The 13,985-nt window shown below is 39.6% G+C and overlaps 1 protein-coding gene and 1 pseudogene across 1 annotated transcript; one reads left to right on the forward strand and one right to left on the reverse strand.

Annotated features, from left to right (window-relative positions):
* Positions 1 to 5,659: 5,659 nt before the first annotated feature.
* On the reverse strand, positions 5,660 to 8,827 carry LOC128311716 (olfactory receptor 5B12-like; annotated as a pseudogene).
* A 1,540-nt stretch (positions 8,828 to 10,367) lies between these two features.
* LOC106979524 (olfactory receptor 5B3-like) lies at positions 10,368 to 11,306 on the forward strand. The gene has a single exon (XM_015077410.3). It carries the CDS (start codon positions 10,368 to 10,370, stop codon positions 11,304 to 11,306), a length of 939 nt encoding a protein of 312 aa, XP_014932896.3.
* Positions 11,307 to 13,985: the final 2,679 nt, after the last annotated feature.

Raw genomic sequence — 13,985 nt, forward strand, 5'->3', positions numbered from 1 at the left:
TTGCATTCTTATACACTAATAATGAAGCAACAGAAAGTCAAAGAAACTGATCCCATTCACAATTTCACCAAGAGTCATAAAATACCTAGGAATGAACCTAACCAAAGACGTAAAAGATCTGTATGTTGAAAACTATAGAAAGCTTATGAAGGAAATTGAAGAAGATACAAAGAAATGGAAAAACATTCCGTGCTCATGGGTTGGAAGAATAAATATTGTTAAAATGGCAATACTACCTGAAGCAATCTACACATTCAATGCAACCCTAATCAAAATTGTACCAGCATTCTTCTCGAAGCTAGAACAAGCAATCCTAAAATTTGTATGGAACCACAAAAGATCCCGAATAGCCAAGGTAATATTGAAGAAGAAAACCAAAGCATGAGGCATCACAATCTCAGACTTTAGCCTCTACTACCAAGCTGTAATCATCAAGACAGTATGGTATTGGCACAAAAACAGGCACATAGACCAATGGAATAGAATAGAGACTCCAGAGTTGAACCCACAAATATATGGCCAACTCATCTTTGACAAAGCAGGAAAGAACATCCAATGGAAAAAAGACAGCCTCTTTAACAAATGGTGCTGGGAGAACTGGACAGCAACATGCAGAAGAATGAAACTAGACCACTTTCTTATACCATTCACAAAGGTAAACTCAAAATGGATGAAGGACCTGAATGTGAGACAGGAAACCATTAAACCCTAAAGGAGAAAGCAGGAAAAAAACCTCTCTGACCTCAGCTGCAGCAATTTCTTACTTGACACATCTCCAAAGGCAAGGGAATTAAAAGCAAAAATGAACTATTGGGACCTCATCAAGATAAAAATCTTCTTCACTGCAAAGGAAACAATCAACAAAACTAAAAGGCAACCGATGGAATGGGGAAGATATTTGCAAATGACATATCGGAAAAGGGCTAGTATCCAAAATCTATAAAGAACTCACCACGCTCCACACCCAAAAGCCAAATAATCAGTGAAGAAATGGGCAGAAGACATGAATAGACACTTCTCTAAATAAGACATCCAGATGGCCAACAGACACATGAAAAGATGTTCAATGTCACTCCTCATCAGGGAAATCCAAATCAAAACCACACTAAGATACCACCTCACACGGGTCAGAGTGGCCAAAATGAACAAATCAGGAGACTATAGATGCTGGAGAGGATGTGGAGCAATGGGAACCCTCTTGCACTGTTGGTAGGAATGCAAACTGGTGCAGCCACTCTGGAAAACAGTGTGGAGGTTCCTCAAAAAATTAAAAATAGACCTACCCTATGACCCAGCAATAGCACTGCTAGGAATTTACCCAAGGGATACAGGAGTGCTGACGCATAGGGGCACTTGTACCTCAAAGTTTATAGCAGCATTTTTAACAATAGCCAAATTATGGAAAAAGCCTAAAGGTTCATCAACTGATGAATGGATAAAGAAGATGTGGTTCATATATACAATGGAATACTACTTGGCAATGAGAAAGAATGAAATCTGGCCATTTGTAGCAATGTGGATGGAACTGGAGGGTATTATGCTAAGTGAAATAAGTCAGGCAGAGAAAGACAGATACCATATGTTTTCACTCATATGTGGATCTTGAGAAACAACAGAAGATCATGGGAGGGGAAGGGGGAAAATAAAAGTTACAGAGAGGGAGGGAGGCAAACCATAAGAAACTCTTAAATACTGAGAAGAAACTGAGGGTTGATGGGGGGGTGGGGGAGAAGGGAAAGTGGGTGACGGGCATTGAGGAGGATACCTGTTGGGGTGAGCACTGGGTGTTGTATGGAAACCAATTTGACAATAAATTATGATATATATATATGTATACACACACACACACACATCAGTCAGTGCTACAGAAGCTAAACATGAGAGAGGCATGGTCTGCCTGGGGTCAGGGATCATCTGTGACTTATTTACTAGGTGGCCTTTTTTTTAAAGAACTTTTGTTTAGTAAATAAACTAAGGTTGGCAAATAAATAAATGAATAAATAAATAAATAAATAAACAAAAAAATTTTAAGTTCTCTGAAAGAATACACTCAGATTGGTTTTATTTCTTTCTTACGTGTTTGTAGAATTTACTGGTAAAGATATTTATACTTAGAATTTTTTTGGAGAAAAAGTTTGAATTTCAGATCCAATTAAAAAAATACAGGGCTACTCAGATTTAAAAAAAAAATATATATATATATATATATATATGGATATATCTGGGTCTGAAGTCTATAAAAATGGTAGGTCCTTTTCTGGTACCATTTCTTAATAATTACTTTAAATATATCATTACATTTAAAAAGGATTTTATTTATTTATTTATTTATTTATTTATTTATTTATTAAAAAAAATTTTTTTTCAACGTTTATTTATTTTTGGGGCAGAGAGAGACAGAGCATGAACGGGGGAGGGGCAGAGAGAGAGGGAGACACAGAATCGGAAACAGGCTCCAGGCTCTGAGCCATCAGCCCAGAGCCTGACGCGGGGCTCGAACTCACGGACCGCGAGATCGTGACCTGGTTGAAGTCGGACGCTTAACCGACTGCGCCACCCAGGCGCCCTAAAAAGGATTTTAAAGTTTCAAAAAAGTTTCTGAGATATTACAGACAAGTCCCACATACCTCTCACCCAGATTCCCCTAATGGTAGCATCTTCCCTTATCATAATACATTAGTCAAAACTAAGAAGCCATCATTGATACACTACTATTCTCTAAAATTCAAGAATTTACTTAGATTATTATTTTTTAACTAATATCATTGTGCTCTTACAGGGTCCGACCCTGGATATAACACTGCATATATTGTCCTTTCTCGTTAGTCTCCTCTGATCTGTGACAGTGTCTCAGTTCTTCCCGGATTTTTCACTACATTAATAGCTTTGAGAAGTACTACTCAGGTATTTTGTAGAAAGTCTTTCAATTTGCGTTCCCCTGATCTTTTTGTCATGGTTACAAGGAGGTTTGGTCTTTGAGAAAGAGTGACAAGTCCCATTCTTATCACCTCCTATCAGGGGACATATATTACCTACATGACTTGTCACTGAGGATGTTAATCTTGGTCATCTAAACAAGATATGTTTTCTGGGTGCTTCAGATAATGCTACCTTTCTCGCCCTGCAAATTCTACACTTTAGAAACATGTCACTAAGTTCAGGTCACGGTCACGGTGGAAGGGACTACACTCCACCTCCTAGGGGAAACTTAAATATATTATTTAGGGTTTTTCTATAAGAAAACTTTATTTACTTACTTAATTTCTTACTTATGTCAGTATGTACTTACATTGATCTGCTCTAAAATTTGGGGTACAGTTTGTACTATATTATTTATTTTATTGTTCAGATCACTCCATCTTTGACCATTGGGGTCACTTGCAGTTTTACTCTTGTTTCCTTGTGAGCTGCTAAATCTTTCTGTTTTTTGAACTCCTCCTTACTTTCTGGAACTATAAAACATCCCAGGCTCCTGTTGTACTATTCCGGTCCCAATCCAGTTATCAGCTCTTTCTCCAAAGAGTCCAGCTCACTCTCCATTGAAACTCAAATGAACCCAAACCCTCCAGCCTTCTTTTCTTTAACTGGAAAATGAAATAACAACTAGCTACAAGAGGCTAAGGACCTTCCTAAATTTTCTGAGGCATCTTGGGGTAGGGATTGTGTGCATATAAGTTCTCTTTTAGTCTCTCGGTTCCTGTTCTAAGTCCCTGCCTTTTTCTTACTTGTTCATCACTTCAAGAACCACACCTCCTCCTGAGCCTTTTTTCCCCCTGTGTCTACACTGCTTTTCCCCAAGGTGACATAAACTACTCATTCTCCTTCATTCTTCCAGAGAACCAAATAAACAGTAACCTTGTACTCAGACAGAATGGAGGGGAAGTGAAGCCCAGATCGATGGACTGCTGCAAAGTAAATATTTGATATAAAACTGACCTTCAGGTTCATGAAGCATCATCTACTGTCAAACATCTCCTCCCAGTCAACTCTCTCCTAAAACCTTGGCTTCCCACCATGTTGTTAGCCTCTGTCCATCTTCTCTCTTCTCAGAGTTGAAAGTCTCAAAGGCCTATCTCTCTCGCTTCTCTGGGAAAAGACAATATGCATTTACTCCATCATACAGGTTGGGACAATACTTAGAAACTATGTAAAGCAAAGAAAAATCATGGACTAGATTGTAGAGTACACCGTTATGAGATTTGTCACCCCACCATCCAACCAAAACCACTCAAAGTCATCCACCAACTTCATATCACTATGACGTATTGCCAGTTCTAAGTCTTGACATTGTTTAATCTACCAGCAGATTTGACACGTCTGTTTCCTACTGGTGCATTTCTCATCACTTGGTTTCCAGGACACCACTCACCTTTGTTGGCTCCTCATCTCTTTGACCTTTCATTGAGAAAGTTCCAGGTGTCGGTCCTTGAAACACTTTGCTTCTCTCTACCTACATTCTCTTACCTATGTTCTCATTCTCACGGTTTAAATACCATCTACATGCTGAAAATTCCAAATTTGTACCTCTGCTCCAGTGCTAAAACTTTCCTGGTATGTATCCAAGAGGCATCTCAAGCTTTGTATGCTCCAGTGAAATTCAAGCCCCCTTCTGACTCAAATCTCCTGTTATCATGCCTGCCATACCTCACATAGTAGCCATCTTATCCTTCTAGTTGCTTAGGCAGCTAGGCTACCATTTTTGTTTCACATTCCACGTCCAATACATCATCATATCATGTCATTGCATTATTTCAAACATAGTAAAAAACAATCTGGCCAACTTGGAAGAATATAATACTATGTATGATTTGGAAGAAACCAAAATAAGCAATTAAACAAATAAAATGTAATTTAAGAGATTTATGTAAATGTCTGAAGAAGATAAGAGCAGATAAGAGATAAAAAGCTATTTTAGATGGTGTGATTGAGAAAAGGGCTCTTAATGAAGCGGTGTGAGATCTAGGAAAAGGACTTTCCACTAGGGCAAAAACAAGCCAGAGACACAGTTTTGGAGGCAGAGTAGAAGTTCAGATTCAGTTCCTAATTGTGTGGCAGTATACTGGCTTTCCTCAAGGAACATTTTGTTTTAATTCCAGACTATTGAGATTTCAGCTAAGCACATTGCCTTTCAGGCAGAGGTAAAATTTTGTGGTTGGTTTATCATTGATTTTTTTGTGGTCTTATGACTGAACTCTTGCCAGTGGAATGTACTCAGAGGTAATGTGAACAGCTATTATATCACTTTCATGAAAAGAAATTATATTTCCTTCAACCCATCCCTTTCTCCTTTCCTGCAGGTAGAATAGTTATGATAAGGACAGAATTTCAACACTCTGCAAGATGACAGACAGAGGCTGTGTGGACTGAACTTGGCCCAGAATGACCAATGGGTGCCATGTCCAGAGAGTTCATATTTATCCTACCACAGGTATCCACCATTTGAAATGAATTGGTATTGTATTTAAGCCACTGTGTTTTGGCTTTCTTCGTTATAGCAGTTTGATCTAATTTCCAATTGTGATAGATGAACTATGGACACAAATTCTGTGCAGCTGTTTTCCTCAAGAGATGGAGTCTTCCATGCCCGATCCATGCTTGCATCGGGGCCAGCCCTTTGACATCATGGATTAGGATAATGTGTAAGAGAAAATCTTGTGTGAGTTTGGAGTCTAGACTCCAAGAAACCCTTCGGTTTTACTTTCACACTGAAAATATTATGTAAGAAAGCAGGTCCAACCTTTGGAAGATGAAAGAGCATGTGGAGAAAAGGGAGAGAATAACCAGAATCAACGGTCAGAAACGTGAGTAATGCCATGTTGAGCCCTTCAGCCCGGCTGACTGTGCAGCAGATATGCAACCACATGAGTGAGCCCACGTGCAAGTAGCAAAGTCACTGTCCCTGTGCTGAGAGCATCCTCAGGATGGCAAGAAATGTGAACAGATAGGAGGTCAAGATAACTATAAGGGCAAAACGGACTTATAAATCCACTAATTAAAGAGCACAATCTCATTTACGTAGATGTCACAGCAGGAAAGAGCCAGGATTGAGGGGCTATCACAGAAAAAGTAATGGACCACATCGGAATGGCGAAGAGATTGGCGAAGAATGGCGAAGAAAGAGAGGCCGAAGGTGACTCCAGTGTGGATGGCAAATTCAGCAAGCCCCAAACATACCAGCCTACCGCCATTTGAGCACACACATGATGGTGGTCAGAGTGGTGGGTGTCAAGTAAGCGCTGACCCTCTACACATGACAGCTACCAGGAAGCAGTCTACGGTGGCAAAAGCCAGAAGGAAGAACCTCTGAGCACCACATATGTCGTAGGAGATGACTTCCTCCTCTGTGAGAAAACCTCCATCACCGTAGGAATGACAGCGGAAGACTTAACACATTCCACCAGACAGAGGTTACGTAGGAGCAAAAAGCTAAAAGAGACCCATGTATACAGAGAACAAACTGGTGGTTGCCAGTGGAGAGCCATGTGGGGGAAGGGCAAAATAGGTGAAGAGGAGTGGGAGATTCAGTCTTCCAGGAATGGAACGAATATGTCACAAGGATAGAAGGTGCAGCCCAGGGAATACAGTCAATGGTATTGTAATGGTGCTGCATGGGGACAGACGGTAGCTACAATTGTGAGCAGAGCATAATGCATAGAGTTGTCGAATCACTGCGGTGTATGCTTGAAACTAATGTAACATTTTGTGCTAGCTACATTTCCATTAAAAAATAAGAATTTTTGCCATGAAAACAAACAAACAAAAAAACTTGAGGCAGATGTTTAAATCAGCTTTATTTGTAATCACAAAACACTAGCACCAACACAAATGTTCTTCAACTAAGAATAAGATAAACCATCAGTAACAACCAGATAGTAAAACTCTACTCCGCAGTAAAAATATTCTCCTTTGATACAGGAAACGATACAGATGGGCCTCAAATGCTAAGTGAAAAATTATAGACCTACGCAGTACATGTTCTAAGATTACGGGTAAGGACACTCTAGAAAAGGTGACTTTATTTGGGCAAAAGAGTTTATGGGTTTCCAGGGGCAGTGAGTGGGAGAATGGGTTTACACAGAGAGGTTTGTATGAATTTTTTTAGGTGATAGTGCTTACTTGACATGAATCTGACAACATTCCTAAAACTATATGCTAAGATTGTGGATGTTACTGTATGGAAATCATGCATTAATTATAAACTGACAAAAATAACAAGTAATACAAAACGTGTGTGTTCAATGAAAATAACCAGAGTGGCTCCCACAGGCTGTTTAATTGCTTCCATCCTGAGAAGGTGGGATGAGGTGCCGGAAATGTTCTCCCAGGGGAAATTCCCAGAGAAGGTCTGTGTCTCTATAATTCTCTCCACATCCCCATGCATTAGCCAATGAAATCCCAAGATGACTCCACATGACATCATCGTAGAGGCACCAGTCTGCATGCTGAACCCATTTGGTGATCATTTATTCATGTGAATGTTAAACTTGCTAGTGCACAGAAGTCTTATCGTGGATTCTCTATCAGCCTGCAACCATATTCAGGGGAAACACCCCAAGAGAAAAATCACATCGATTGACTTCAAAAATGATAATTTCTTACTGAGATGTTTTACAGACCCTCCCTGCTTGTTATTTACAGACACGAGTCTGTGAATTATGTAAGAGGTAATCTTATCATCTTTATTTTACAAATAAGGAGGAAGCCAGTGATTCCTCTAAGGACACAGAAGGAATGCATGGTAGGTTCAGAAATTGAACCATATTAATATGCTTTCCTCCATTTTTCCCTGCCTCAGAGACCTTGGAGCCTTATGACCATGTCCTGAGAGAGCTCCTGTAGTAAGATTTATGCATTATCCTATGACTGAGATTCTGATTCAGACCCGCTACTCAGCATTGGCTCTTCCTGTTCACCCAGAAGACAGGTAAGCATCCATATTCCATAAACATTTTTAACGATAAGTGTCATCCATGCAAAAGCAGTAGGGCAGCTCTGCTTACTTCGAGTTATTTGAGAACAGAAATCAATGTCTTCAATATTTTTCCAAACTATGGAGGTGAGACTGGCGTATACATGTCAAAATTTCCTTCAGAAGGGAGTTTATTGATACTTAAGGAACATTGTCCTGCTTTGCTAAAGATATGAACAAAACAGCCACAGATGATTCTCTAATTGATCGAGTGGTGATTTCATCTGGTCACTCAATGCTGGCCTCTCATTGGACACAAACAAGGAAGACCAAGAGTGAAATAACCTTTAAACTACAAAATCCCTCATATGAATTAACAAGATCCCCGATAATTTCCCTATAACTTTCCCCTATAATTTCAAGCTTATCGTCACCAGTACAACCACAGGTGTTGACAGCCAATGGCTAAAAGCAGAGCCTTTTGATTACACAGAAAGTGGATTTAACTCTTGAATCTTGACTCTTTCCCATGCTAGCTGTGTATTTTAGAGCATTGCATAACTTCTCAAATCCTCACGCTCCACAATGGTGAAGGAGGCATAATAATACTACCTCCTGTATGCACACACATTTGACATATAAAGCCTTTATTATTGCTCATAGAATGTAGTACAGGCTCCAAGTAGGTATGTGTGTTAAGGTTGGCAAACAATGTCCACAATGTCTAATGTTGGCAAGTAATTCCCCTATTGTACGGGAAATTGTCAAAGTGTAGGAGGAAGATGTGAGTAGTTAGCAGAAGAGGGATGCCTTTCCAAGGCTTCAAGTTTAAGTGAACAGATTTATAGTACTCTTCCTATGGAGGAGTACTGACTATCCCAGCTCCTCAGGCTGCAGGCAGCCCACCATGTGCACCATGCACGTGTCTCTCAGACACTTCAGTGGGAAACCACCAACTGATTTTGGACCAGTAGAGACAATGAGCAATCGTAAGTTGAGTTCAATTCAATTTCATTTCAATACATTTTAGACTGTCATCTTAGGAACCATTCAGTGTGGGTTCAAAAGTTGGTTCAAAGCATGGCTTGTCAACTAATATTCATTTAAATATAAAAAATCGGGGCCTATGGGTGGGTCAGTCTGTTAAACCTCCAACTTCGGCTCAGGTCATGATCCCATGGTGCACGGGTTCGAGCTCCGCCTTTGGGCTCTGTGCTGACAGCTCAGAGCCTGGAACCTGCTTCGGATTCTGTGTCTCCCTCTCTCTCTGCCCCTCACTTGCTCACACACTCTCTCTCTCTCAAAAACAAATAAACATTAGACATTTTTAAAAAAAATAAATATAAAAAATTACTCAATGTCCTGTGCATATTTATTTATTAGAGAGAGAGAGCACAAGCAGGCGAGGGGCAGAGAGACAGGAAGAGAATCAGCGTGGAGCCTGAAGCAAGGGCTCAATCTCATGACCAGAGCGAAAATCAAGAGTCAGACACTCAAGTGACAGCCATCCAGGAACCCCTTGTGCATCATAATTTAAATGACCGTAATAACAAATTAAACTCATGATGTTCTTGAGAGGATGTAAGGAATATACAGATTTTCCAGGACTTACAATGAGCTTATGTTTCAATAACTCCATGGTAAGTTGAAAATATGGTAAGTTGAAAATTTACTTAATACACCTGACTTACTGAACATCATAGCTTAGCCTCTCCTACCTCAAACATACTCTGAGCACTTATATAAGCCTACAGTTGGACAAAATCATCTCACACAAAGTCTGTTTTCTAATAAATATCTCATGTAATGTACTGAAAGTGAACCACAGAGTGGTTGCCAGTGTCTGGGTTGTTGACCCTCATGATTGCGTGGCTGACTGGGGGCTGTGGCTGGTGCCAATGCCTAGCATCATGAGAGTCAAGCCTCACATCAGTAGGCTGGGAAAAGGTCAAAATTCAAAAGTCACAGTTTGATTTGCATCGAATGTGTGTCACTGTTGCACCATCATAAAGTGGAAAAAATCATTAAATCGAATCATCGTAGGTTGGGGACTGTCTGTACCTCTACAGGGTCTGCAGCAGTTTCTGGTGGGTGAGTCATGGGCAAATACCTGCTTTCACTAGGCTTGGGGGAAGTGAACGGCCAGACATTCCTTCTGGACGAGCCGTCTTGATCAAGTTATTTAATTCTCTACATCTCAGTTTACAGATTTCTAAAACTTTAGAATTGAGGAGATGCTCCATACTTCAGATTCAACAGTTTGCAAATCTACACATCATTAATGCGCTAACTTTTGTTGTCAAGCTAATTTTTTTTTTATCTGGAGAAACTTGATATACAAGCTACTGCTCTAATGAAATAACACATACTGTATGTATACACTTTTCAATATAAGTCTCTTGGTTTATCACCCATTTCTTTCTTCTCATTGCCATAGCGTTTGTGGTTCTCAACACTGATGGATAACAGGACAGAAGTGATGCAGTTCATCTTGCTGGGACTAACCAGTGATCCAGAACTGCAGGTTCCCCTCTTTATCGTGTTCACCCTCATCTACCTCATCACTCTGGTTGGAAACCTGGGGATGATGGCGCTGATTCTCTTGGACTCTCGTCTCCACACTCCCATGTACTTTTTCCTCAGTAACCTGTCTCTGGTGGACCTTTGTTGCTCTACAGCTGTCACTCCCAAGGTCATGGCTGGATTACTTATAAGAGACAAGGTCATCTCCTACAGTGCATGTGCTGCTCAGATGTTCTTTTTTGCAGCCTTTGCCACTGTGGAGAGTTACCTGTTGGCTTCAATGGCCTATGACCGCTATGCAGCAGTGTGCAAACCCCTCCATTACACCACCACCATGACGACAGGTGTGTGTGCATGTCTGGCCATAGGTTCCTACACCTGTGGTTTCCTGAATGCCTCTATCCACACTGGAGACACGTTCAGACTCTCCTTTTGTATGTCCAATGTGATTCATCATTTTTTCTGTGATGTGCCTGCAGTCATGGTTCTTTCTTGCTCTGATAGACGTGTCAGTGAGCTGGTTCTTGTTTATGTAGTGAGCTTCAACAGCTTTTTTGCTCTCATGGTCATCTTGATTTCCTACATATTCATATTTATCACCATCCTAAAGATGCATTCATCTACAGGATATCAGAAGGCTTTATCTACCTGTGCTTCTCACCTCTCTGCAATCTCCATCTTCTATGGGACACTCATTTTTATGTACTTACAGCCCAGTTCCAGCCATTCCATGGACACAGACAAAATGGCATCTGTGTTCTACACCATGGTAATCCCCATGCTGAACCCTGTGGTCTATAGCCTGAGGAACAAAGAGGTTAAGAATGCATTCATGAAGGTTGTTTCAGAGGCAAAATTATCTTTAAGATTGTGATTTTTTAACATTGTACAATGTACACTAATCTAGTTTCATTAAGACCACTGTGAAATTAAGTTTCTGGAGTGATATCTTTGCTTATTCAATGCCTCTTATCCTGAAGGAAAAAAACATATGTCCGGAAATGTAATAACCTGAACAAGAATGATTAAGATGTCTAAGTGCCTGGGTGCCTGGGTGGCTCAGGCATTAAGCATGTGACATCTGCTCAGGTCATGATCTCAGGGTTCTTGAGCTGGAGTCCCAGATCGGGTGAGCTGGAGCCACGTCTTGGGTGAGCTTGAGCCCCACTTAAGTGAGCTCTGCTTCTCTTTCTCTGCCCTTTGCTCACTGGCTCCCCATCTCTCTCTGTCAAAAAAAATCGCCTGGGGCCTACTTGTAAAAGCAGGTATTGATTTATTCATTTATTCTACATGAATTTGTTTCTACCACATCAATGCAGAAGCACATAAAATAGGGACACAAATGAGACCATGAACAGAAGGCACGTATCCTTATGTGCCCATGAAGATACATACACATTGGAGTAGGGAATTTCCCAGAGTTAACTGGAATGTTGTTAGTTTTTAATAATAATAATTTAAATATTTAATTCATGTATTAGAATAGAAATTTATGTCCAATATTTTTATTTCGTTAGTTGAATGCTGTTCGAAGAGTCCTAACTTAAGAATAACCTTGAGAATATACTTAAAGTAATATGCTATTAAATGAGTGTATCTACCCTAAGGGGGCACAGCTTATTTTCTGCTTTGCTGAAATATTTTTATCTCACTCAGAGTTTGTACTCCAAAGTTTGGGCACAATGATTTCCTGGATCCCATAATCAAGTGAATCATCTGAAACAATTCTATAATTTTTACTTTGAAGTGATGCCTCATTAAATGGGAAGTAACGTATCAAATAAATACTCTTTAGTAAATCATAAAAAGACATTAAATTTAAAATTATTTGAAGTGTTGGAACACCTGGGTGGCTCAATCAGTTCAGTGTCCAACTCTTGATATCGGCGCAGGTCATGATCCTGGGTCATGGGATCAAGCCCTTCATTGGGCTCCACACAGAATGTGGAGCCTGTTTGAAATTCTCTCTCTCTCTCTCTCTCTCTCAAAAAAATTATTTAAAGGTTAGTATCCCATTATATTTGAAAATTACTTCATATGTATGAAATATAATTAACTGAAATGATTCTAGATATCTACATAGAAATATATATGACAATATCTGTCAATAATAAAGATAATGTACATTCAATATGCTAGTATAATGCACAATATTTATGTTTTTAATTTTGATCCTCAGAAAGCTTTATACTATAAAAATCTACCCGCATAAATATGTACCCTCAACTAATTTGTTACCTCTAGATAATAAGAGGCTTTGATATTTCAGTATTTGTAAGACTGTGCTTGAATATACTAGTATTTTCATCCTACTATTTGGGGGCAGTGTAATATAACACAAACATTCACTTCTACGTTTATGGTAATATTTCTCCTGTCAAAAACATTATTACCTAAATTTTTATAATTATCTTAAATAATTGTTTCATTTTAGAAGTATTTTAGAGTTACAGAAAATTTTCAGAACACTGCAGAATGTTCAATGTAACCCTGTGGCAATCTGAATAATGACTTGATCCACATCCTAATTTCTGGAATCTTCCAAGGTTACCTTATATGGCCTAAAAGGACTATGTAGAGTTGATTAACTTAAAGATTATATCCCATATTTTCTGTGTGGACCAGGAAGGAAATCCCACGTATAATTATAAGAAGTTTGACCACAGATAAAAGAGTAGACAATGTGACATTGGAAGTAGATGAAGTGATGTGACCACAAATCATGGATGACAACAGCCATCAGCAAATGGAAGAGGAGAGGCGCCTGGGTGGCTCAGTCGGTTAAGTGTCCGACTTCGGCTCAGGTCATGGCCTCATGGTCTGTGGGTTCGAGCCCCACGTTGGGCTCTGTGCTGACAGCTCAGAGCCTGGAGCCTGTTTCAGATTCTATGTCTCCCTCTCCCTTGACCCTTCGCTGTTCATGCTCTCTCTCTCTCTCTCTGTCTCAAAAATAAATAAATTAAAAAAAATAAAAATAAATAAATAAATAAATAAATAAATAAATAAATAAGAAAATGGAAGAGGAGAGAAATGGATTTTGTCTTAGAGCCTATGGAGGGAGCGTGGCTCTTCTAATACACTGACTTTTGTCCAGAGAACCCAATTTGGACTTTTGGATTCTAGACTGTGAAGGAATTAATACGTGTTGCGTAAGCTTCTAGGTTTGTGGTCATTTGTTATAACAGCCATAGAAAATGAATACAACTCTCACCTAGTCTCCTCTAAAAAGGAATTTTATATTACCATGGGGCATTTGTAACACTAGGAACCCAAGCTTTGTATATATTAATTTTACTCTGCCATGTAGGGTTTTAAGGGTTTTAACAAATGCAGAGCATTGTGTTCACTAGCACTGCACTATCACTTCTCAGCCTTTTGGCTAAGATCAAGTGTCATTACCAGCACTGTACCAGGGAGAATGCATTATAATTCTAATATTTCCCTTTCCATTTCTGTTATAGACTGCCAGTCCCTACTCCTTCATCTGTGGAAATCACTGAGCTTTCCTCCATCCCTACGGTACATGAATGGAATCTCATGACGCAGAGACTTG

The sequence above is a fragment of the Acinonyx jubatus genome, chromosome D1 (assembly GCF_027475565.1).
Source record: "Acinonyx jubatus isolate Ajub_Pintada_27869175 chromosome D1, VMU_Ajub_asm_v1.0, whole genome shotgun sequence".
Classification (NCBI taxonomy): Eukaryota; Metazoa; Chordata; class Mammalia; order Carnivora; family Felidae; genus Acinonyx; species Acinonyx jubatus.

Coding starts and splice junctions, on each gene's coding strand:
- LOC106979524 (XM_015077410.3), top strand. CDS start 10,368: ATGGATAACAGGACAGAAGTGATGCAGTTCATCTTGCTGGGACTAACC.